At 41.4% G+C, this 27,327-nt stretch overlaps 1 protein-coding gene across 21 annotated transcripts in view; it reads right to left on the bottom strand.

The window, feature by feature from the left end:
- EPHA3 (EPH receptor A3) overlaps window positions 1-27,327 on the bottom strand; it is a 469,948-nt gene that overhangs the window by 280,623 nt on the left and 161,998 nt on the right. For 20 of the 21 annotated variants that reach the window (XM_065588996.1, XM_065588965.1, XM_065589035.1 and 17 more), the window contains one exon: window positions 10,158-10,222. The exons of the other annotated variant lie outside the window; for it this stretch is intronic. Coding sequence is in view for 3 of the 20 variants with exons in the window: in XM_065588944.1 (XP_065445016.1) it covers window positions 10,158-10,222 (65 nt within the window). In the remaining 17 variants the exon portion in view is untranslated. The remainder of the gene's footprint in view (window positions 1-10,157; window positions 10,223-27,327) is intronic. 21 annotated transcript variants of the gene reach the window in all.

The raw sequence follows: 27,327 nt of genomic DNA, 5'->3' as shown, positions 1-27,327 counted from the left end.
CAACAAGGAGGGAAATAGTATCTGTGATGGTAGAAGGGATGGGCTGCATTGTCAAATAGATAATAGTGATTGTCATTGGATCCAGCATTGCCTGATGGACACAGAAGCTGAAGCAGAGATAATACGTACTTGGCCCAGGCCCAGAAGGCTGTATTATCAATTCCATTGTTTGCCAGTACATCACCTCCAATAGTAAATTATTCCATTTATTCCTTTACCTCCAAGTGCCCCTTTAGAAAGTAATCTTTGTTTTTTGCCACAAGTCAGCTACGACACATGCAAATAATTACTTGCTCGTGGAGAGACATTTAATTTTAAAGATATTATTGAAATTTTAGAAAAATAGATTAAATTAGCCACAGACAAACAAATTAGATGGTAAAAGTTATGATATATTAATAGCAACATTATCAAGAAGAAAAACAAAATTTACAAGGGATTTTTAGTAGAAATTATAGCCATCAGTTTTGTGGCTCAACTTGTTAGAAAACATTTATTTTTCCCTAATCTTTCTCAGAGTAGTACTGTCACAAATATGATCTACTCTTTGCATTTAAGACACTATATGACATACCATGTTTTTTCTTTTTGTTTCCCAGTCATCTTTAGTATTTAGTTATTATATTGTGTGCAAATAAATTCTGCACAACAGGGAATTGGAGATGTTAGAAACTTAAAGGTAAAACATTCCTTTAGAAAGAGAAAAACATTCAATGGTCCTCTCTTTTCTGATAACTTACCACAAATGGTCTGAATTTATCCTGACAGACAGACAGAAATAAAATTCCTGCCCACAAAGGAAATGATGCTCTTTCTAAGCTTTGAAGTTCAAAGGAAAAATGGGATGCTGGAACGTGTGCAATACTAGTTCCATTCCAAGGCCTACATAAAGATTTTATTTGGAAGTTGAAACTTGCATTTCTTGAAACCAGAGAAAAATGATACCCAACCTGCAACAACCTATTATACAAATGGCAGAATGATTGATTGCATAACTAATGAAATAGGATGGACTTCCAATATTTTCCCCAAAAACTTAATAAGGGCATTGTACTTCCTGTATGCTTAGCTGCTTTTTTGTTTGTGTAATATTCTTTTTTTTTTTTTTAAATAGAAATGCAGCAAATAATTTGAAGCAGTCTGGTGATAAACTGAAAAGACTAATGTCCAAAAGGAAAATAATAAAAGGAGATCATTGCTGTGGGAAAGAGCAATTTGAATTGGAATAAAAATGAATTTGCTATTACGCCACAAAGAGTTATCAAAAAACATGGCAAGATACAAACATTCCTATAATCAGAATGAATTTGTTAATCAGTCAGTTTAATAAACAAAGGAATACAGATTAAGATTAGAATTTACTAAGCAGTCCAATAATTTATATAATGAATTTGGTAGTTTTTCCAACATTTTAATGAGGGGGTTTTCATTAACATTCACTCACTTAGTAGCACTGGAAAAATAATTCACAAATCTATATAAATGTCAAAATGTTTTCAAATTATTTCCCACCTCTCCTTTTTCATTCAGCTCCAGCTAAAATAATAATGACGTCGTTTTCTAACTTGTAAACCTTTGCTTGGACTTTTTATTCTAAAAACTGGTCTTAGCAACTGAAGTTAATATGCTGGTCAAAAAGCATCAAAGCCGACTAATGTTCACAAAAAGTCTGTCCTTGAATGTACATGCATGGTTTCCATTCACTTCAACAGAAGCTGCGAACATGCATCTGACAAAGAGTGATACTGCCATTAGGCTTACACATCAGAATTCAAACAATCAAAAAAACCTATTGCATATCCTATGGTTAAAGCTCCTATGTATAGTAGATATGAAGAGGAAGAGTTTACAGTACAGACATGATTGTTTGACTTCAGCTATTATTTAGTAAAATGAAGAAACCACTGACTCAAAAAATTTCATCTTCACAATCTGACTCATGGCTATGACAATTTAAACGAATGACATTTTAGTTTAAAATACTGAGAGAAATTTTAAAAGCTTCATGGAAATACAAAGCAAAAATTCTTCACTTTAAGGGTGAGAAATACTAAAAACTGCCCTAATATTGAAAATGAAGTTTCAATCCCAAGGAATGAGACTTTACACACACATTTATATATAGTTGCAAGGAAATGAAGAAAAAATATGTAGGGCATGAATCGTAACACTGCTTTTGAATTTAATCAGAAGATCAGCCCAAAGGTGAAAATGCTATATTTAAGATGTATCCCAAACAGCACACTTCCAACTGACCAAGAATCATAGAACACACATGTCAAAAAAAGTTGATTTCCCTCAATCAACTATCCAGCATATGAAGGAACAGTTATAGTGTATGATTCACAAAGACAGAATCCCAGGTGGTTTTTTCTGACAACCAGTTGTCAAAATACTCTGTTTGCATTTCAGACATCATCTACAAGCACTGAAAGCTAAAACGACAGTATACAACATATAAAATTGTTAGGAAACCAGAATTCATGCATAACATTGAGAACCTAAAAAACAAATGCATAATTTTTAATAAAAGCTCAATAACCGCTAGTGAATAGGCAGAGACACTATTTTGGACAATAAAACACATCCTGTTTCCATTCTGAAGCAGGTTTAGATATTTAACAATAAAGTAGATATTTTCTATTTTAATCTTTTGTGTTACACAATATTTAGCATTCAGGATTGGTTATTTAATCTTTGAAGTGCTTTACTAATGTTTAATAAAAACGCACACAACACCCAGCTGAGCTGTGTAAGTACCGTCTCCTTTTCACACAGGGGAAAAAATGATAAGATAAGTTACTTGTCCAAGGCCAAAGAGACCAAGGTATCAGTCAACTTTAAATGCCTAGCAATAAAAAATGCAGATGAAGTTTGTCCTTTTTCATCTGAGAGACTGTTATCACGGACAAGGACCCAATCTGAATCCATACTGTATCAAGCTCTCAGAACTCCCATGGGCACCAAGGATCTCACAGTGGCTAGAGTACTCTGCTTCTTTGAAGCCAATATTGGAAGAAAAATGTATCTTGGTGGACGTCCCTTCCTTGTGGGTTGTTTGATCAACTGGCTTTTTACCAGGACTTCTTTTGCCAAAGGCAAATACAACCATAAAGATATCCTTTCTCCACATCTAGTCAGGAATGACAACCAAAGGCATATTTTACACAGATTTTTCTTCTCTCTCTCTCTCTCTCTCTCAAATCCCATGAAAAAGACCAGAAATTGAACATGGTGTCATGTGCCAAGTATGTCAGCTAAAGACGGGAAACAGAACAAGTTTAGCTGGGGGCTGTCATTTCAAAGTTAGTATTCTGGTGCGATGGAAATATCCAAGAGGAAAGGGCGGGGGGCGGCGGGCAAGAGGGCTCTTTTTCCAGCATCCTTTTAAAAGGAAAAGGTCTCAGGAAAAGCACACGCAGCCTTTCCTTATTTTGGCCCAACTTCAGCAAAACTTGATTAAGCATTTGCTTAATTTGAAGCATGTGTTTTAAAAAGTCCCACTGAAATCAGTGGATAGAATCAATGCTGAACAAGGGTAGAGTTAGGCACATGCTCAAGGGCCTCAATGGGACTTCATGGGTCTAAGTCAGTGAAGAGAAGGGAACTACTAGCATGAATAAAGGACCCAGCACTGAATTTGTCTTTGAATATTTTTCCCCTTGGGAGGCTGTTAGTTTATTCCTTAGTCACCCTGCAGTTAGGGCACTTGGGAAACCTGGGTTCAAGTCTCTGCTCCACCACAGATTCCTAATGTGACCTTGGCAATGCACTTAGCTTCTCTGTGCCTCAGTTCCCCATATGTAAGATGGGGATACTAGCCCTTCTCTACCCCATCAGGGTGTTGTGAGGCATGCCAAGATTACAGCGATGGGAGGGGGGTCCATATAAATTTCTGACAGAGACAGAACAAAGGGATGTGGGACCAGATTCCAATATGACAGACTATTTTCAGCCTTTTTGAAAAATCTGAAATAAGCCATTTTCCTCATTTTCATTAAGGGTTGATCCTGCTCCCATTCAAGTCAATGGAAAAAACTCCCACTGACTGTAATGGTGCAGGATCTAGCACTAACTGGGCAACCCAAATTTTGCAGGAGTAGGAAATGCTGTTCTTCTCTCCCTGCCACCCAAGCCACAGGCTCCCTAATTGGGATTTGTAGGTTCTCTCTGCCAAATGCCCAGGAGTGTGAGGGTAAGGAATAAATGGGCACACAAGCCAAATGTTCAAGTGTCTATAGTAAGTCCCCTGAATTTCAGTGGTATTGAGCAACCACAGCTCCCAGTAAAGTTAAAGTGGAGGTGCAGGTACTCAGGGATCATAAATGCTAGCTATAGATTTAAGTGCCTTACTTCAGGCATCAAAATTTGAAAATGTTGGCCATAATTTGTTAACTCTGATTATATGCAAGACAAATGTATCCACAAATAGGTAGGACACATTAACCATATATGCAAGGAGTGGTTATTTTCTATGGTTACTAACAGACAGACAACATAAGAACTGGTTTCATCTTTTTTTCCTGTTAACCACAGAGAAAACAAATACATTTTCACAGCCAAAAAACATTAATGGTAACATTTAAAAATTAGGCCATGCCCTAATGATACTGCAGTACAGCTAGTACATTTTATATTCATGTCATGTCATGAGGCGGGGACATGAAAGTATTTGAGATTATTTTTTTCCAAACCAAAGAACAGCAACCTAGGGTCAAATCCTAGTCACCTTATTTATGCAAAAAAATCACCCTGAAACCAATATGACCACTTACATAAATATACATAACGGGGTTTGGACTATACTCTTTTTGTCCTGTATGAATTATCCATCACATTTGTATTGTATATTATTAAAAGTCACTTGCTTTTTTATCTTCCCAACCCCCCACATCTGTGCTGCTGTAATTTACGTGAATTGCAGTTAATGATCAGTTGCGTTATGCTTAATCAGCATATCAATAATATACTCTGTAAAGACTAAGTAGCTCTTCTTTTTTCCCCCTTTAATGAAATCTATGGAAATGGAACGGGTATTTGACTGTCAGTACAAAAAGGTTGCATATGCAGGTGCTAGTGGTGGCAGCACAGGATACAGGCTTTGTGGCTGCTGCCAATCACATTCAACTATAAGCACACCCAGCTATTCTATTTTTTAAAGCAGTTGCTTTGCCGTCTGGATGGGCCAAGGTTTATCTTGAACTGGTTTGATTGAGTTTGACCAGATCAGTGTCACTGATGCCAAGATTATGGATGTGTGGGATGGCTCAAGGAATGATCACATTCTTACAGGACAATATTTAACCAGGGGGCTAAAACACTGCCATCAGGGAGTTATGTGGGACACACACATCTCTGAATACCAATGAGCCATAAATCTTAACATAAATATTCAGGAATTACTAAACGCTTCTGTTATATAACCCCAAGTAAAATCAGATTTCAGAATGAGATGTAGCACAGAATACTGAGCATGACAATCACTTCGAGTCATTTTCTAGAATCGGGTAAAATGATTAACCTGAAAAATCTCTATTAGATACCTTTTGATAAATCACTGGCTGTGGGGTTATTTATATAAGTAACCCTCCTCAGCATATTGACATTTATGGCTTCTGATGGGAATACTGCTGGATCTTGGAAAACAGCTGGCACAATACCAGCATCCTCATTTGTGAATCACAGCCTCAAGTGCAGCTCTATTAGCTTTACCTTGTAAATCACCACCTCGCTATTAGCAATGTTTCAGTACGAGGTGACATCTTTATTATAATGTTTTTTCCACTGAAGTTTAAGTTCATATTTTAGTTAGCTGGAAGACAGATGCAGCCATATTTACAGGGTTTAATTAACCCAGTATAAATAAAGGACTATGAAAAGGATGTTTCACTTTTCCACTGCCATTTAACTTTTCTATTATTACATCACTTTTATGGCACAGTTCATACTACTTTATTTTTCGATTTTTAAAAATTTATATATAAGTTTTTAAGTTTAAAGTATCACAGTATGTAATGGAACACTGGGGCCTGGTTCTGCACCACAATCGCACCAAGATAAGAGATATAAGTGAATTTACTATTCTCTGACTTCAACCTAAGAATCTCATTATTTTAGAAGCACATCAGTACAATTCTATATGTACTGTACAGTTTTGTTCCCCAGGGATATTATGGTAGGTAGGAACCGCATGTACAGGAAAAGCTTAGGCAGACTTACCCAAACCAATACTGACTTGCAAAGGCTAAAAAAATTGCTCTATGGGATACGAGTGTCCTGGTAGAGTAATCTAGCAAGTCTGTTTTTCTTACAGCCGTTATGATGCCCTGTATCATTCCTCTGCCAGCTGCTTTGCCTCTTGCTGCTTTAGGCATCCAAGGCAGAAGAGGCACAGCTGCAGGGAGATCAATAGAGAAGCAGAGTAGAGCAGAGCGGCTGCCAAAAGAACCAAATGAGGCTTTGCAAATCAAAATAAACTAATACACAATGGAGACTAGAAACTGATGAGCTAGGAAATAGCTGGGAAGTTCTGTCCTGGACACCCTACTCACCAAAGTTGCTTATTGAACAGTCTATGACAACAACAATTGGAAACTTTGGATTCTACTATCCCTCTCAGGGCCGGCTCCAGGATTTTTGCCACCCCAAGCAGCAAAAAGAAAAAAAGTGTGGGGGGGAAAAGCCGCGATCACGATCTGCTCTACCGCCGCCGCTTCAGTCTTCGGCGGCAATTCAGCGGCGGGTCCTTCGCTCCCAGAGGGAGTGAGGGACCCGCCGCCAAATTGCCGCAGAAGAGCCGGACATGCCGCCCCTCTCCGTTGGCCGCCCCAAGCACCCGCTTGCTGGGCTGGTGCCTGAAGCCGGCCCTGATCCCTCTTCCTATCCATCCCACTCCAGAATAAAAACACTCAGTCATGGTCCCGTCTGGACACACAGATTGTTTTTCTATAAACATTTTAAACTATTATTTTAAGGCACTGTGATCATACAAACGATACTATTTAGCATTTCCAGGACACTGGCTATTCACATAGCACTTCATAAACATTAACTAATTCAGTCCTGTGAGGCAGAGAAACAAGTGCTGCTATTTCCAATGTACAGATGGACCAAGTAGACTAAGACGACTTGCCCAAAGCTAGTGAAAGAGTCACTCACAGAACTAGAAGCAGAAGTGTGGCATACACAATTCCCAGGCTTGCATTAAGACCAAAGGCCAGATTTTGATATGATGATCAGAACACACAATTGGCGTCAGATTTTTAAAATAGTACACTACCCTCTAGGCATCTAAATGTATTGGCCAGGTTTTCAGAAGCATTCAGCACTGAGTAGCTCGTATTGAAAACTCACTATACTGAGCAGTTAAAAACTGAATATTATCCTGGAAATGAAAAATCTTATTTTAAAAAAATTCTCTTGCCAATACTGATGGTTTGAAAACTAACTATTCTGTGTACCCAGAGTTTCATTTTATGTCTCTACCATGTCATAATTCAATGTATTTCAAGCAAATTCGGGTAGGGAAAGTGAAGAACAACATACACTGACGTACAATTAATGCTGCATTATTTATAGGGAGGCATGAGGTCAGATGTTCTAGCTCAGCACTCAGCAGTTCCCATCATTGAGATACCTAAAGTGGCGGCTACTGGCCTGCTTTTTAGGAATGCTCAGCGCCCAGCGGCTCCCACAGAGAACACTGAGTTATGACAGGGAACATCCATAAAACAAAACAGATGCACAGAATAAAGTTGACAAATGAGCAGTTTTGGCAAGATTTTTTATTAATATTTTAAACTGCCCAACAGAACCTTGAAATCTGAGACTTCGCACACTAACTACTTCTCACTCCCATGTTAGCCATCTGAGTCATCTTACAGTCACGGAAATGCCAGAATCCTGGCTCAGATCATACCACTGCCTCCTCCAGATAAGCTGATGAATCACAGGCTAGTGATCCTTTGGATAGGGGCGGGCAAACGTTGTGGCCCTAGGGCCACATCGGAGTATGGAAATTGTATGGCGGGCCATGAATGCTCACAAAATTGGGGGTTGGGTGCGGGAGGGGGTGAGGGCTCCTGCTGGGAGTGTGGGCTCTGGGGTGGGACCAGAAATGAAGAGTTCAGGGTTTGGGAGGGGGCTCCAGGCTGAGACTGAAGGGTTTGAAGGGCGGGAAAGGGGTCAGAGCTGGGGCAGGGGATTGGGGCATGGGAGGGGGTCAGGGGTGCAGGCTCCAGGCAGCGCTTACCTCAAAAGCAGCTCCCAGAAGCAGCAGCATGTCCCCCCTCCTGCTCCTACACAGAGGAGCAGCCAGGCGGCTCTGTGCACTGCCCTGTCCGCAGGTGCCGCTCCTGCAGCTCCCATTGGCCGCAGTTCCCAGCCAATGGGAGCTATGGGGGTAGTGCTTGGGCGGGGGCAGCGTGCGGAGCCCCCTGGCTGCCCCTACACGTAGGAGCTGGAGGAGAAACATGCCGCTGCTTCTGGGAGCCGTGCAGAGTGGAGCAAGCCTCTGACCCCACTCCACGCCAGAACACGCCAAGCCCTGGACCCTGCTTCCTGGCGGGAGTTCGAGGGCCGGATTAAAACATCTGGAGGGCCGGATGCGGCCCCCAGGATGTAGTTTGCCCACCCCTGTTTTGGATACGCTAGAAGATTGGGCATTCAGCCACACTCAAGGTGTGGCAGGAAGAAAGACAGATAAAGATGAGTGATCCGTGAAGTATGGATAATATGGAGCACCCATAGTAAAATAGGAGATGGAATTACCTTCAATTCTATAATCGAATATCTCCACGAGGAAGAAGCAAAATGGCTATTTAAAGTAGCATTTTTCTCAAAACTACCACTAATCTGGAAGGAAAAGGAAAACAGAACTCTGCCCCAATTAAAACATATTGCATTGTTTCATCTGTTGTGTGCCAAACAGAGTTCTCAGATACATGCATGCAACGCCAAAATGAAAACTCCACCAAATCCAAGGAGAGAATTTGGCCCCAGGTGCTTTATTGTCACATTCAATTACTCAAACAGCAATAAAAAGAGTATTTGATTTCCAAATGGCTCTTTTTTTGTACATTGTTCTTCTAATTTACAGTTGGGAAGGGACTGAGTGAATACCAAGAATGAAGAGGAATAATTTAGTATGGTACCTAGGAGCATGACACAATGAGGAACTAATCAAACTAAATTAAGAAAGGAAATATTTAGACTGAATATAAGGGGAAATCTTTCTGACTGAGACATATATTAAGCTGTGGTTTACTTTCCCATTGGATGGTGAGAAAGCTTCTTTACTTGGGATTTTAAAACTGACTGTGCAAAGAATCTTTTTTAAAATGTACTCAGGTGAACCATCCTCCATTGCGATACAGGAGTTCTGGAGTTTCTTTTACCTACTGGGAAATCATAAAGTTTAAGCTATCAAATGGGTGACCTCTCCTTTAGTAGCTGTGATAACAAATAAAGAGGTAAAAGTTTGGTAAACCATAAATCAAGTATTAAAAAAACAAACAGAATTTGTGTCTCTTTCTTTTGCTTCAAAAAAATTAAAAACTAGAAGTATAGGAATCCTAACACTAGACAATTTCAGAGTTACAAATAAGAGATCCGGTTTAATTTGTTCTAGACAATATTAGAAAACATACAATAAAACACATAAGAAATGTATCCAGACATTTGCCTAACTTTTACCACAGAGAGAACAGCACCTTTAGAACAAGTCAGCAAAAACAAAAAACAAAAACCCACAATATAGACATTTGTGACATCTGCTGAAAATTGGTCTACACATTTCCATGTCAGTTCTAGTTCATCTAAGAGCATCACTAAGCAGAATAGTTCCACACTACATGTTAGAAATGCACATCATACAGGCAGGAAGATTTAAAGACAATTTGCATAAAATGGGGAAGCCCCACCCCTTTAATTCTTTCCATTAAGGGTGACCTCACCATGGGCATTACATGCAGTATGATGTATGTTCTAATGAAAAGGTACCATAGTAATACAGAACAAACCCTAATTTCAAATTTAGAATAGATTATTTTTGAAGCTCCAAAGAGCCCCAGCATAGCATTCTCTGAAGAGGAAACAATAGTTAAATAGCACATTGATCTGTAGCAGCACTTTCCCATTTCACAGTCTAATGAACTCACCCCATGTGATGGGTAGGAGATCCAGCCCAGCTCCCCTTGAATTGCTTTTGAATCCAGCAGATTAACTATAAAAGAAGACAAAATGAAGAAGAATGAGTTTAAATTTGCCTCTGTCCCTTTAACCACAGTTACTCTCTACTAAAAGATCTGTTTATTTGGGGACCTCATGAAGTGGTTGATTTGTTCAGGTGGCCTGATGGTTTACTACATGAAAGAGATTAAAAAGATCAGCTTGTCTATATTAAAACATTGTAAGTAGAGAGGAGGTAGAACTTTTAAAGTAATTGGCAAAACTAAGCAATGGGTGGATCTCTGTCCAAATTCATTACAGCGGGGAGGGGAGAGGAGGGAAGAAAGAGGGAGGAAATTGAGCTGGTCTATCTGAGGCATACAGTACAAGGTTCTCCCCTCATACGCCTGAAATTTGGGTCAACGCATCTAACTACATAGGTGAGATGTGAATATTTAAATCTTTATTTGATTAAAAATAAAATCTTACATTTTCCCATATATAATTTTCTCAGCATACAAAAATAAGTAATAAATGCTGTCTAAGGGCTTTACCCTTTCTGCCTTCTGATCAGATTGATTCTCCGAATCATCTTGCACTAATGGAGTATTTTCTAAAATTTTATTAAGTAAAATATTAGATTTTTTTTTAAACCACAGTGCTTTAACTTTAAGAAAACTGCCACTGGATAGCTATCGTCAGGGTATTCCTTTTTCTTTTAACCTTTTACTAGAAGAGTGCAGATTTTATTTTGGAATACCTTTGAAATGAAAAGTATCTAATTAATGAAATGAGGTTCTTTTAAGCTCTAAAATAGATCCAATAAAGCCCATTACTCCCTGATACTGCTATTTTGCAAAAACAAGAGTTTTATTCCATTTGACTAGAGTCTACAAGTAATTGATCACATAGCTCCACAAACCACACATTTATTTATTAACATGAATCAGGACAGATGAACCAATACACATTAGTGACAACGAATCACTGTCAGTCTTAACATTAGCACCAGCCAATGAGACATATTAATACACAACAACAGGGATCCATGCATCTCTAATATTTATCATTTACAATTAGGGATATTTGTTTTAAATATAAAAACTACTGACAATGACAAAAGGAAGACATTTCATTCCACATACAAGGGCATTTTAACATCTCAGTATGATGGATCTTTCAAAAAGAAATAACCACATAACAATCTAGGCAGTTATGTTGTAGGGGTCTTCTGTTTTTAAGCCTGAAGGGTTGTCACTGTTCCCAGGACCAAATGGTGAAGGCATTGGTGCTCAGAGATAGAAGAGGAATGGGATTAGGAGGTGGAAAACCCTGAAATTATCTATAAATCTGTTAAGTAGAGCTATCTGCATTAATTTTGGCATCCCTCATGACTTGCTATGTAATTATGGCCATTACTAAGAAAAAAAGCAATTAAAACATTTTTTTTAAAGGTGCCAAATGGGGGGGAGAGGAAGGGGTGGGAAAAAATGGGTGTATGAACTCAGAAATAGACAAAAACAATACATCATTATAAGGATATAAATATATTTTCACAATTATGTTATTCCTCAGTGAATGAGTTATTCTCCAGTCTGTGAAAACAAAAGTATTTCCCTTACAATTACATACACATTTTTTAAGAAAATTACATTCTGACTTATTTCATTTTTTCGAAGGCCTGGTCTACACTACAAATTTAGGATGACATAAGCCGCGTTAAGTCGAACTAATATTGTGTGTATCTACACTATGAGTCCCTTCCGCCAACCTAAGTGGCCTGTAGAGTCAACTTCTGTACTCCACCTCCATGAGAGGCGTAGCACTTGATTCGACGTCTACGGGTCGACATGGGGATAGTGTAGATCAGGGATCTCAAACACGCAGCCCACTGGTTCTTTCGTGTGGCCCGCCAAGCTCCCCGCACCTCCCGCCCCTCTGTCTACCCCGTGGCACCGCGAGCCCTGCACCGCTCCCTGAAGTGGCTGGAACTATGTTTCTGCAGCCCCGGGGGGGAGGGGGGGAAGGAGGAGAGTAGAGGGCTCCGTGCTGTCCTTTCCAGGCATCTCCCCACACAGCTCCCATTGGCCGGGAAAGGGGAACCGTGGCCAATGGGAACTTTGGGGGAGGTAGCTGGAGGAGCAGCAAGAGCAGCACGTGGTGCCGTTTCCTGCTCTCCCCCCCGTCCCCTCCAGGGACTCCGGCTGCTTCCTGGAGCGGAGCTGGGCCAGGGCAGGCAGGCAGGCAGGCAGGGAGCTGCTCTAGGTAAGCGGCGCTGGGCCGGAGCCTGCACCCCTCCTGCAACCCAACCCCCTGTCCAGAGCCCCCTGCCACATCCCACACACCTCTCCTGCACCCCAACCCCCGCCCTGAGCCCCCTGCCGCACCCTGCATCCCAACTCCCTGCTGTACCCCTCACCCCTCCTGCACCCCAACCCCCTGCCCAGACCCCCTGCCACACCCTGTACCCCAACCCCCTGCCGTACCCCTCACCCCTCCTGCACCCCACACCCCAATTCCCTGCCCTGAGCCCCCTGCTGTACCCTGCACACTTCCTGTACCTCAACTCCCTGCCCTGAGCCCCCGCCACACCCCGCATTCCTCCTGCACCCCCTGGGGGCAGGGAGGGGGCAAAGCTGGGGTGAGGACTTCAGGGAAGGGGTTGGAATGGGGGCAGGGCCTCATGGAAGGGGTGGAATGGGGGCAGGGCCGGGGGCAGCAAGGGCTAGGTGTCAGTGATGCGGCCCTCGGGCCAGTGCACTAGTCCTCATGCAGCCCTTGCGGTCATTTGAGTTTGAGACCCCTGGTGTAGACACTGCATTGTGTAATTCGAATGAATTGGTCTCCAGGTGGTGTCCCACAGTGCTCTGCTGTGACCGCTCTGGAGAGCGCTTTCAACTCCACGGCACGTCAGCCAGGTACATAGGAAATAGCTGCTCCCCTGTTAAAGCCTCTGGAACTTTTATTTCCTGTTTGATCAGTGTGGAGAGCTCGCCAGCACAGCTGATCATGGAGACTCAAGGCCGCAAACGCGCTCCAGCATGGAGTACCCAGGAGGTGGTGGAACTTATTGCTGTGTGGGGAGAAGAGTCTGTGCAGGCAGAGTTCCTATCCAGCAGAAGAAACGCTGACATCTATGCCAAGATCGTGCGAGGAATGGTGGAGAAGGGCAACACCAGGGACACGCAGAAGCACCACATGAAAATAAAGGAGCTTCAGTAAGCGTATCAGAAGACAAGGGAGGCAAACAGTTGTTCTGGTCCTGCCCCACAGACATGCCACTTTTATGAGGAGCTGCATGCAATTCTCAGCAGCAACCCCACCACTACCCCAAAATACTCCAGAGATACTTCCAAGGAGCCCCAGGCAACCTCGAACAACAACGAGGAGGACATCATTGAAGAGGAGGAGGAGAGTGCGAGGCAGGCAAGTGGAGGATCCATTTTCTCTGACAGCCAAGAACTGTTTTTAACCTTGGAGCCCATCCCCTCACAGGACCAGCTGGTGGCGTAGCACAATGCCAGGGAAGGCACCTCTGGTGAGTACACGTTTCCAATCAACCCATTGGGGTTACATGCTATTATTTTTTAAGTTTAATCTGAACAAAAAAGTAGGTGTAGTGGGTTTCTGGGAAAGGCTGCCTTATTTCGTCCATCATGGTAGGTCACTTTCCCGTGCCACTCCAATATTAAGTCTGCTGGCATCATTGCAGTACACAGCATTGCAGCGTAAGGACCAGGTCTGTACTCAGACGCTTGCAGCATCTGCTCCCTTGCCATCTTGTCAATCCACTGGGGCAAGGAGAAAACATCTGCTGTCCCTCTACATTCCTGGGGCTCCAGGGAGCTGTGGCATCTGAGTCAGAATGCTCGACAGCAAAGCAAATCCATCAATCATCCTGACTAAGCATTTAGGATCTGGCAGTCTCCTGCCCAGCTCCAACTGCCATTCTTCACAAACTCACTTCTATCAGACTAATGATGAGCAAAGAGAGTCCTGTCGCATAGCACCCCACTTATTTCAGATTGTACCTACCATGGTTGCCATTAAAAAATTCTCAGTAGCTAACAATTACCACACTTGAGTATGAAACTTTATAGTTTCATAGAAGGAGGGGACAGAGGGTGCAGAATGGTTGCAACCTTGGCCCACAAGGACCACAATGTCTCACCCGATCCCCAGAGCTTCAGGTCCATCAGCAAAATCCCAGGTCTTTTACCGCTGGGAGTTGTTCATTTTATCCTCTCAATCACACTAGAAACTGGCCACAGAGGACACCAGCAATTAGCTTGGTTGCACCCCACCCAAGCTAGGTATTATTATTTAAAGAAACAGAGTTTCAAGGGAAAACAAACAAGGGAAGCATATAGGTATGACAGACATGTGGGGGGGGGGCAGGATAAGCTACCCACCCCTAGCACATTGGATTTTCCAGTGCATTTTACGATTTTATGGCTATCACTAGGTAAAACAGCCTGTGGTTATAACACACTCCCTTTAACCTATACCTCACAGGTAAGGAGTTAACTTGATTGCACGTCCAAGAGGCTCAGCTGCATTTCTTTCAGACACATGTTGTTCCCCTTCTTTGATATCTGCATGTATGGATATATTGTCTGAGTTGGCCTCTTTACATCAACACAAATAAAAATGACATGTTTGAAGTTTCCCTCATCCTAACCATTAGTGTACATACCATTCATTTATATAGCTCTATTCCCAAGTTAGCATGGCATTAACCAAGTTAGAATGAACAAACAAATTACAGAGCAGGAGAAAGTCTGCAATTTAGACTTAAAAATAGCAACCAAATTAGCTAATAGCATCCATCTGGGGGGGGAGCGGGAATTCTTCCAAAGGGGAGTGAGGTGTTGAAAAGCACCGTATTAAGCAGTAGCAGCCAGGTTATCATCTGCAGCACGTTGAATGCACAAGCTGAATGCAATAGAGGTCTTCATCTAACGTCCAGTTCCTTTTGTCCCTGCTTCCACTTCTTCCATCCCTCAAAACAGAAGCACCAGACACACCACTTTCACATGCATCCTACATAATTCACTAGCACTCGCAAATATTTATATACGGATAAATTCAAGGCGGCAAAAGCTATGCTCCGAACCTGTCATTCTGAAACAGTAGATAATTTTGTGCAGAGCTTATTGATCAACTTTGTACTATATAATCTTGTACATCCCCCATCACTTTGTGCTGGGAGGGGCAGAGACTGACAAGTTACATCTCTGATGGAAAGAGATCAGAAAGCCTTATGTATCCTCACTTGTCTAACCAGGTTATCCCCACTCATTATAAACACAGCCAATTTCTCCTTCTCTGTTAAATAATGGGAGGTAAAAAAGAAGAGAGCACGGGTGGAAAACAATCAAAGAAAAAAACCTGGGGGATATTGATTGTCCTTGTAAAACATCTTGCCCTTTGCTCTGTGGAGTCATCAGTTGTCTAATGGGATTCATATTGGAGGTTGGAAAATCTCAGTCTGGCTTCCACTGCATAGGAACACAGATAATTTTAACAAGAGATAATTTTGTTTCTCAGAGATTTAGGTTACCAAGAACCTAACTCGAATTTGAAGACAGAACATTTTCCCCCTAGAAACAGCCTTCAAAGATATTTTTTTCCCAGAAAGAATGAACATCTTTACCTGTATCTAGAAATATACAACTCCCCTCCCCGCCACGTATTACTTTTTTAAAAATAAATATCTTGCTCACTGGAAAAAAAGTCATAAGATATTCAGCTCATTTTTCCTAAGGCCCAGAGGAAGAGCAAAAACATACAATCTCATTTCCACATACTTCAATACAGGGCAAACAATTAATTCAGCTAGACCTTATTAGGCTGCAACAGGCACAATGCACGGCACAAAGGCATGGAAGAGGAAAATGATTGATACAACTAGACGTCATGTGTCACAACATGATCCATCATGCTAGAAATCTAGAGGGAGGGAATTTTTTTCCTAGAACGTAAAATGTAAGGACAAAGACAAATAAAAATGTGAATTAGATATTTGTGGCCTAAATCTTTTTGCAAGGAATTACTGGATTATAACAAAATAATATGTCAGATTGTAGAGACTATTGACCAGGGCCGGGCAAACGTTTTGGCCCGAGGGCCACAACAGGTTTCGTAAACTGTATGGCGGGCCGGTTAGGGGAGGGGGTCATGGCCTGGCCCCGACCAGGACTCCTGCCCCATCCAACCCCGCCTGTTCCCTGACAGCCCCCCTGGGGACCCCTGCCCCATCCAATCACCCCTTCTCCCTGTCCCCTGACTGCCCCCGGAACCCCTGCCGCCCCATCTAACCCCCCCTCCTTCCTGACTGCCCCGAGACCCCTGTCCCCATTCAACCTCCTGTTGCCCCCCCCGACTGCCCCGCCCCCTATCCACACCCCCGCCCCCTACTCCCCTGCCCTCTATCCAACCCACCCTGCTCCCTGCCCAGAGCACTGGTGGCTAGCGGCGCTACAGCTGCACCGCCAGGCAGGAGCCGGGCCATGCTGCCGCCGCCGTTGCCACCACATGCGGCACAGAGACCGGGTCAGGCCGGGCTCTGCAGCTCCACTGCCGCAAGAACTCACAGCCCCGCCGCCCAGAGCATTGCGCCGGCGGCAGAGCGAGCGAGCTGAGGCTGCGAGGGAGGGGGAACAGAAGGGGAGGGACCGGGACGTAGCCTCCCGGGGCGTAGCCTCCCGGAGCAGGAGCTAAGGGGCCAGGTAGGACAGTCCCATGGGCCGGATGTGGCCCTTGGGCCATAGTTTGCCCACCCCTGCTATTGACCCACATAATGAAATCACTTCAAAGATTTGATTAGATGGGTGGTAAATATACCATAATATACTAAGACAGCATGTTGATTTATAAAATCAACCTGACCAACTCATTAAATGTAATATAAAGAAACATCCAGCCAGATTTTCAGCTGGTGTATATCAGGGCAGACTGGTAGGTTTTTAAATATGCAATTAAAATACTTCTTAATTAAGAACAAAAATATATATTTAAATTTGATCTTATGCGTTTTAACATGAAAATCAGGTGAACTGCATAAAGTTTGAGAAAAAGTAGCTAAGATGTGCAGCTATTTACATGACAATATTTTTTTCTGTATGAGAAATTATTATATCCAAGAACACTATTAGTATAACCAGGAACCACTCCAGTGAAGTCAGTGGTGACATAAATTGTTGCAAGTGCACTGAACACATGGCCCGATTTTCAGAGATGTTGATTTCAATGGGATCTGTGGATGCATGGCATCTCCAAAATCAAGCTACTAACCTCCCTGTTTTACTAATTTTGGGAAGGGAGGAGGGGTGAAGTGTCTAATGGTTAGGACAGGGCACTGAGAGTCATATCTCTTGGTGTCTTTACAGTTCTCCCATTGATTCACCTTGTGTGATCTCAGGCAACTGATTTAAACTCTCCAAGCCTTTGTGTCTCTACACTCCTAAAATGGTTGGATTATTTATCTACCTCAGAGTTGTGAAGTTTATTTCATTAATGTTTTAAATACTCTGAGATTTAAGCCCACTGAGCCCAGTCCTGCACAATGTTCAGCTTCCTCAACTCTGACATCACAGAGTGCTCAGAAACAGATTTGATTTCCATGGCAGCTGGTATTATAGAGCCGGAGTCTTATTTAAAATGTTGCCATAAGAACTTGCTGTTCATTCCTCCAAACCTCTAGCCTTACTAGCGTTGCAATATTTAATTCTTTGCTCAGTTTGTTACTGTGGGAGATGTAATGTGGACTCCAGCTGAACAGATACAATGCCAGATATCGCAGCTTTAAACCGTTTTTCTTCTCTACAAAATGTTTATGCCCCATCGGGGGAACGGAGGGTGTCATTGGCATACAATTGTCATAAAAGAATGGCAATATCATACCAAGGAGAAATGAGCGCAGAAGTGTTCTTGTAAGACAGAGATAAAAATCAACAGCTCACTAATACCTCAGTGCATTGCACTAGTCCACAACACGTGACTGTTTTTAAAACAATGCTAAATACCTGTGAGAGGGACTTCATAACCTTGTTGCTTGCCAGTATTTAAATATCACAGCGATCTACACAATGAGCAACAATCACAATCCCAGCTTTGGGAATTCAATGGCTTTAGTCCTTTCACATAACGGACTTGTTCGCTGTACAGTACACTCTGGCTATTTATGCCATATGGCAACGTGCCGGCAATGCTGTCTATTAACCACATGTTCTTTCCTAAGAGCCTTGCCTCCTTGCCTGCTGCTTTGGGCTCCAGAGTAGTTGACTTCCCAATTTAAGAGAAACCATAATAAGCTACCTCAGTTCAGGCTGTGCTAAATTGTCAGAATGCATCTCTTCCCAGAGCTTGGAACGGGAACATAACACACATGGAATGCAAGTCTGCTTGCGTTTTTGTAGGTATTGTGGTACAAGGAACTAGCAAAATGAAGGGGTTTGAGATGGGTTTGATATACAGGCCCACTGACAACAGAAACTCCAAATATATGGACTTGTTTCTGTTCTCATGTATACCACACTAAATCAGGAGTAATTTCACAGAGGACAAAAGAGTTGGGTGTAAAACTAGCCAGAGATCAGAATCAGATTCTCCATCTGAAAGAGGCAGCACTTCAAGGAAGATATGAGGTTCAAACTTCTATAGTAAACCGAATACAAAATAAATACATTCCGTATCTGAAGGAAAAACAATTAACCAAAATGTTGTGCCAAGGAGAATCATCCTGAGATAGCCTGTGTTTCATAAAAACTGGAGGAGAGAGCCTGCCAACAGTCAATTTTCAAGATCTAAAGTACAAGGATTTGATAACAGCAGCTTTGTTAGTCACTAAACTAAACCAATAACATCAGGTAAGAAAGACATTCAGAAGGATCACTGATTGGGCTAAAAGAACTGATTTTTCAACTTTTTCAGGTTAAAGTAAAACACAACCATGTAAAGGTTAGAAAGTCAAGGCGGGTGAAATAATATCTTTTATTGGACCAACTTCTGCTGGTGAGAGATTTACTTCACCCACCTGGTCTCTAATATCCTGGAACCAACACAGTTACAAAAAATACCGCATACACGTAAATGTTGTCTGCTCTGGTTAGGCAACCCAGTGTTAATTTAGAATAATATTAGTTATTAGAAAAATGCTAGCAAAGGGGAAAAAACTTATTGTGGCTATCCAACACAAAAAACGAGGATGCCCATAACCAAAATATGCTTTGTAACTCTCTGGGAAGCAAAGAAGGCACTTTGAAGCAGGAACCTAGCCAGGATTTGGTTTTGGGGTGGGACAGAGTGGAGTCTGTTCACATACTGACATACATTTTTAGAATGGTAGCCTCCCTGTTGCCAAGACAATCCGCACCTGAATTTTTATACACTTAATCAACTATGGGCACAGGTCTGAAGGTCGGCACCTCTAAACTACCAGATTACAGGCAGAAGGGAAGTAGCTGAAGTTGCAGTTGCTCAGATTTGGACCCAAAGTTTGTTTTCTGGGTGGAAACGGCAACTGTAAAGAGACAAGCTGGGTTGTGGCCAGAGTGAAGACATGCCCCATTGTGTACAGACATCTGGGACGAACCATCATGATGGTCAAAAATAAGGTAAAGGGTTTCTATGGAATTTCTGGTTATGTACAGAAAGCAGTTTGGAGAGTAGGAATTCTGGTATAAACAGTTCTAACCAATGCTATGTCCCTGTTCAAGTAACCGTGTTCAGAAACAACATTTGGTTCTAAATTACGCTTGCCCCAAATCCTTTTTAAGTAGCTGACTTCTGAAGTAGCCTGATTCTCCACTCATTTACATGAGTATATATTCATAATGGTCCAGATTCTGTAGTGATATTACAGCCCCTTTATGCTGCTCAAGTGGCATAAAAGGGCTGTAAGTTCATGCTGCAAATGCCCAGCAGAGAATTCCCCTGGTATAGGAGAACTCTGCTAGGTTCAACTGTGTTGCTCTGGCACCTTTGCCTCCTCGATCCCTGGCACAGGGAGAATACCAGGTGTCTGGTCATGCTGCACTCCACCTATCCTTCACTGGTGTAAGCGCCCTAGAAACCCCAGTAGAATCTTGCTATTTCTTATGCTCACCCGCTCAGTCGCCTGTAAGATTTGGCCTTTTGTGCTCTACAGTTCTCATTCCAAATGTGGGCCTTCGGGGGAAATCTGCTGGCAGATTAAGGCCATGCCATAGCCTTTGGGGAGAGACAATTGTAGTGAGAAATGCAGTTTTTCTGCTATGCCTCTCTTATGTTGAACAATACAAAATAGGATTTTGTGCAGAGCATTACAAATTTGGCCAATGCCATTTTCAATCTGTGGTTAAACTGCTGAGTACAGAACTGTACAAGCAAAAAAAAAAAAAAGCCACATCCAAAAACAGGGAACAAAAACAATTTGCCATAAAATTGAGTGCAGCGGCAACCGATAGAGAAAACAAACTGGAGGGTACAGGCTTCCATCATTCTAGCAAAGATCGTCATTACACAACAAATAAACCATGTCCCAAATCTAAAAGTTACTGCTATGAACCTTAAATAAAAAGCACAGCCCAACCATATTTAGATGTGTCAAGTTACCTTTCAAATTATTAGTGTTACAGAAATTCATTTTTATTATATGGTAAATTCTCTAAATTAGTTTAAATCATGTATTGACTTTTTATTACATGTCAAATCTTGCAACACTGATATTTTGCAACTTCTGGCAACTGTCCTTGTACTTCAGGAGCAAGATAATTTTATTTTTCCCTGAGTTTTATTCTTTTCAGCAAAAATGCTCCCGAACTCCTTGTGGAGCCAGATTCAGGTAGTCAGTTCTTCCTACGGTCGATCAGAGAAGCTACCGAAATAGGAATCTCATTGTAATTCTCGCTCACAGGACTTAATGAGGGAACTCAGCACAGTGATGAGCGCTACAGAAATGCCCACAAATAAAGAGCTAGATTATAAACTGCAATGCCCTAGGACCAGACTAAGGAGGAAATGGTGACTGAATCACAATTTCCCCCGACTCCCAAATTGCTCCATACAGAAAGTATTTTGCTGCTGGCTCAGATCAGTCAAACATTTCCTCACTACCCCTTCTCTTCATTGGCTCAACTAGTGCTAGCTGGTAGCCAAAGGCTCTGTCCACTCCTCACTCCTGCCCATTCACTCTCCACCCACTTGCACAGACAATGGAGATGTCCCGCAGGGCTGTTCTGCTTCCAACTCTGATACCCACTAGATGTGATGCCTACACAAGTGAGTAAGGGACAAGTTACATCCTTCTAACTCCCCTGCATGTGTATAGAACAAAGGACAGTTGTGCCCCTCCCCCTACAAAGGCTTGCTAAACACTATGAAATCCTCACACTAAAGGTGCAGAAGAGCAAAATATTATTATTATTGTATTTTTTTTTAAATCAAAGTTGAAAACATTTGGAAAGAAGAATTAAAGTTACTAAAATTCTGTTACTGCAAAACAGAGAGCTCACTGCATGCTAAAAATACTTTCCCCCTCATCTCAGTATGGAGGGTGTTCAAAAGATAGCCATGGAGATGGAAACTAATTTGATGTGCAAACTAATCTATTTTGAGCCTGATCCTACAGAGTGCCAAATGCCCTCAAATTCCCATTGAACTCAGTGGTTCATAGAAAGACCATGCCCTATTTCTCTCAGAATAAAAGAAAAGGCACATTTAGGCATCTCTACTCAGAAAGCATCAACACTGAAATAGTAAATGTGTTGCCAGTCAGGAGAGAGCTGCTTTGGCAGAGATACCTGGTGGATTTTCTCACACCTGTCTGTGTTATTTTGACAATTTGCCTAGAAAATATTTGTATGTAGATCACCACCAGAAACGTACATTTATTTTTCCCAATCTGAAACTTTTACACAAGAGTAGTACAGTGCTGCTAGAACTGTGTGTAACTCACTCTCCAACTGTATAAAAACACATCACTGGTGTGCTGGAATAGAACGTTTATCAAATGGGTCTAATAAAGTTTCCGTTTTATTAGCCTCCTATTTCCTGTCGAGTTGTTATTCTGCCAGTTCTTTTCATTATGCCAGGAATATAAAAATTAAGAATGGATGAGCCTAATGAGGCCCACACTGCAATGCAAACCTTCAACTTACTTTTGTGTAAAAAAATTCATTCTAATTCACAAAGATTTCCTGTCAATTAAACCTATCCTTCCTCCCTTCTCAAGAGCAGTACTTTAAAAAGTAAAAATAAAAATAAAAAAAGTAGACATGAGTACTCCAAACCCAAATGGGCACAATATGTCTGTATTCGCTTTGTCATTCAAATTTTCTCCCTTGCCCTTTTTTCGCTGTTTCCAAATCCCTTAATACCTGAATTCAAGTTCAAGTTCCAAACACTTAGGGACTGATTCTACTGTAACTCCGTGTTAAATCAGGAGTAACTCTGCTGACTTTAGTGGAATTACACTGATATAATCCAGGGTGAATTCAGAATCAGGTCCACAGAACTAGGGAAGGTGTGAAATTAGGAAAAGGCAAGTTTACCCTTCTATAAGGACCAAACATTATGAAGTGCCAAATGCCACACAACTGACTTCAATAGGAGCTGAACACTTTCCAAAAGGGCCTCAGCACCTTGCACAATCAAGCCCTAAAATTCTTCCTGTGGTCATAAACTGCACTCCCTACTTGAGATAACTTATGGATATCAGCTGTATGAAACTTTGTATGTAACTGATGGAGTTTTGTAGAATGGGGCCCTTTGTGGATCTGATAAAGCTGGGATCTACTGTATTATCACAAAAGGCCCCATCCTGAAAGATTCTGAGCATCTCCAAGATGCTGTGTGCCTTCAAATTCTACTGACTTCAATAGCGGTTGAGGACACACAGCATAGCACCTCATAGGATGCGGCCCTTTCCATTAGATCAAAATACTTTACCCATATTTGTTAAATGTGTCAGCAACTAAAGAAACAACAGCCTCAGCCTCTAGAACTCTTGACAGCAGCAGATGCCATAGGAAGCACAGATTTCATCATGAATAGTATCCACACCTAGAATGGCTCCCCAGATCATGGAAACTTTCCTTATTACTGCACTGCAAACACATTGAAGGCCCTGAGCCTAAGAGTCTTGAACGCATGCAACTCCCAATGAAGTCAGTGGGAGTTACAGGTAATCAGTCACGCTTTGATGTCAGAGTCTGTTGAGACAAGGACCAGAACCCAAATAACCAAATGTTTGTGAGCTAATAGGGCAAGTGACTGTTGAATCACACTGGCATTATTTCAGATTTTTGAAGAAGTTGCTTTTCAAAGTTAGCTTAGGCAAGAAAAAATCCTTGCCATTTCTTTAAAAGCACAGAATTAGTAAGATCTATCTATGCATTAAACTATGCTCAGCCAATACGTTCAGAGGGCCATCCAGACAAGTGCACCTCCCATAATTTCATGAATCTCTTCTTCTCTTACAAATTGTTATGAATCAAGTCTTTCAACTTGCACTGACATGTTTTGGCTCTTACCCAGTTACCCATATGTATAGAATATATCCATAGGGCAAATGGTTAAATGTTTTGGTGTGAACTGGGAGAACAACATGCTCATAGCATCAGAAAGCTCCAGAAGTGTCATGTTGAGGAAACCAAGATGCTAAAACCTGTTCTATTTTCCAATACACTGATGTCACCAATATTCTATTCTCTTTGTTTTCTAAGTTCACTGAATTTATGGAGGTAATTAATGCAGAACATGTGTGCTGCGCTATCCACATGAAAAATGGAACTGCCCCGACTTTAATTTGATGCTGTTCCAACCCAAACCTTGCTAACATTCTCTTGCTCCTTCCACATGTGAGAAATATAAATATTTATAGTAAAGAAAAGGTAAATGCTAATATGGCTGTTGCATTCTCACCCACCCACCCACAGACCTTAACCTCCTGCTTTCTCACCGCCGACCATTAGCCTCCCCCACACATGGTAAGCTCCCAGTATTTCCTTATCGAACATCCCCACCCTTCTTCAGCTGAGCATATTCTTTGTGCATAAACCCCACTCTCTGCCACTCCTCTCTCCACTCTGGAGTGCTAGGCTGATACTGTTAAGCGTACTGCTGATTGAGTGCACTCCGCCATGGCCTCCTCTGGGAAACCAAGGACCAAAGGTTCTCCCTTCTGATTAGAAGTGTGTGGGTGGAAGGGAACAGGTAGGAGGTACAAAAAAAAAATCACATTTTCCTACCCAAGGTAGAAGAGGAAAGAGAATATGCCTTACCTTGCTCACCTGATCATGGTAGGGGGTGGAGAGGGAGGTAAAGAATAAATAGGGATGGGAGAAATTATGGGGAGAAGGAGCGATTGAGGGGTGATGGAGAAGAAGAGGAGACTGACGAGATTTAGATTCCCTCCATCATGTTCTGGCCTCAGAGTGAATGCCTTCTTTCCACAGCTGTCTACCTCTTACTTCCCCTGGGTACTTCAGCCCTCACCTTCATTGGGACAGATGCTCACTTCCTTTCACCTATTCTTTAACTGGACTTTGGAGTAATGTTTGTAGGATTGGATCCTTACACTCTGAGACCTTATATACCCTAAAACTTTGTAGCTGTAAATTCTCCAGTAGTGCCCCTTGAGGGATGACGACATCTGTGGCAACTACAGTATACACAGGGATTGTATGTTTTTACCATCCTGTCATTTAAGTGTTAAATAGGGTGGTACAAATGCCTGAACCCCATCTACACTGCAGCTTCTACAGATACTGGCACCTGTGGAGCTGTATTGCTGAAGAATCACAGCCATGAAGCTTGCTAATGTAAACAACACCTGAACATTTTAGGGACAGGGAAACTGTTTTATTTATGCCTTAATTCAGAATCAAGCACACTGTCAGCACTGAATTAAGAATTATAACAATGCAGCGAATGAGAGAAGGCTATAGGGGTTATGTATTTATTGGGTTTCAGCTCAGAACTTCCGCCACAAAAACAACTTCACTCTTCGTTATTTACTGTTGGGCAAAGTTTGTGGGAAGCCTGAAAGTTGTGCCGTGAAGGAGATTTTGTGGTTTTAAAATTTCCAATTCAGATAGTTATTCTCTTCCTTAGACATTTTCTGTAAAACATTCTCTTTCCTTAAGCGAATAAATTCAAAACAAACTTTTCAATTACGTACTTAAAAATCAGGGAGGCATTAGAGACCAGCTTTCTAGCAGACTTTTCATTAATATTTTAACATGCGGACTGAGGTAACCTTTTTGTCCTTGCCATCAAGAGGTGGATATAAATGTGGTGTGGGAAACAGGCTGGACAAAAAAGAAAAAATGCTTTCACTGTTCCCATAACATATTACATTCAACTGCCCTGACTGGACCTTATTCCGTAACATTCATCCCATTGTTTTCTTAATTGCTAGTAAGTTTCTACTACTGTTCATTTTGTCTGCTATTATTCTTTCATCAATATTTTTCCAGCAGATTAATAGGATTTTCCCTCCATACTTTGCCTGAAACAGCAGGATACAGTAGTTCAAGAAAAAAGGGAGGCTGGCAGTAAAGTTTCTACTTACAGTTTGTCTCGTTTAATAACATCTCTGCAAGTTTAAGACTTTATTTGGTGTGGTTTCATTCATTCCAGCTGACAGTCTCTCAGGCTGGGGCTTAATTCTTTTGTCTCTCTCCCAACATTTTCTTTGAGACAGGATTATCTTTATTTCTAGTTCTTTATTTCTTTTAGTCACACCATTCATTACTGAGTTTCACAAGCAATCTGAAATCTGTGGGTCCCAATTCTGATTTCACATTGGTTTCACACTAGTAAAAGAATTCCTTGGGCTGGGATTTTCAAGAACACCAAACAGACTTAGGCACACCAGTCCCATTGAAACCTCATATGTCATTTAGGTGCTTTTGAAAATCCTGTCCCATAAATTTCAGTGAAGCAGCTCCTTAATTATACCAGCGTAAAATCAGATTGTGCCCTTTGAATTTGTCTTAAAAGTAGATTTATAAAGCAGTTTATAACAAGTTTTGTTTTTGATTTAGAATACACCTGCAGTTGACAACAGTAGCTTTTATTTTTTACATTTATTTAAAGTTTCTGGAAATAAAAATGGCTGTAGCACTTTAATGGATTTTTAGTCAAACTGATAACTTTTAACTTGATTTTGCTGGTAAGTAAAGAAATTATGAAAATGCTGGAAACTTTTCTATAGCAATAGAAAGGAACTGAACAGGGAAAACTCTTTTTAACAAACATTACCTTACTCTACATCAGCTATCATTAGATCATAACACATGAGTGCTACTTGCTGAGTGCTATTTATTTATTTATTTTGGACTTTACTATTACAGATCTCATAAGATTGTAGTTAAGAAATGTGATAGCAGAACACCCTTTCCTACATATTTTTTCTTTATTTTCTCTCTACTATTGCTACCCTTTCCTTCTTGTAAATGCTTTCCAGCAGCTAAGCCTCTTTTAATAACAAACAGAGCTCTGGTAAAGAGTAAAAATTGATATTGACTTTCCCAATGGAGAATCCCCACATCAATGCCCAGCGGAGCAACCAAATTCTGTCAGCTGGAATTGTGTCTCACAAGGTGAAGAACTAATAAGATACATGTTCTTTGCCCATGAATTTTTCCTAACATGCATACCACCTCCTACTTGCCTGGTTAATTCAGTAGTTTAGGTGCCTGTCTGACTTTTTAATAAATGTCACAATTCTGGTTCTGTAGAGCACAACTTTGAACTTTAGGAATTTTGAGGGATGTCACTGCTCCTCCCGATAATTTCTTAAAGAAATCAAATGGCAGCCTAGGACACCGTTATAACTAGATGAATAACCTAACAGATGCATAATGGAACTAAACCAGCCTCTGTTTAAAAGTCTTCAGATTGTACTCTCGCATTTGGTAACAGCTCTGTAGTGACCCTCACTGGTGATAAAATCCAGATCTCTAAAAACTAAAACCAACACCTGCATCTGTATTTCTAAACCTTTCATCAAATGGGGATTACAAGAATAAAGAGTAGTTACATTCTTTCCTGGAAGAAAAGCTGTATATTTTAAAACAAAATCAAAAGCAAGCCTACTGACAGCAAATTTGCTGAATTCAGCATTATTCCAAGGATGATAATTTTTTGAAACAAATGCCAATATTCGTGCCA

The sequence above is a fragment of the Chrysemys picta genome, chromosome 1 (genome assembly GCF_011386835.1).
Source record: "Chrysemys picta bellii isolate R12L10 chromosome 1, ASM1138683v2, whole genome shotgun sequence".
Classification (NCBI taxonomy): domain Eukaryota; kingdom Metazoa; phylum Chordata; order Testudines; family Emydidae; genus Chrysemys; species Chrysemys picta.
This window is presented reverse-complemented; position numbering and strand designations above follow the sequence as displayed.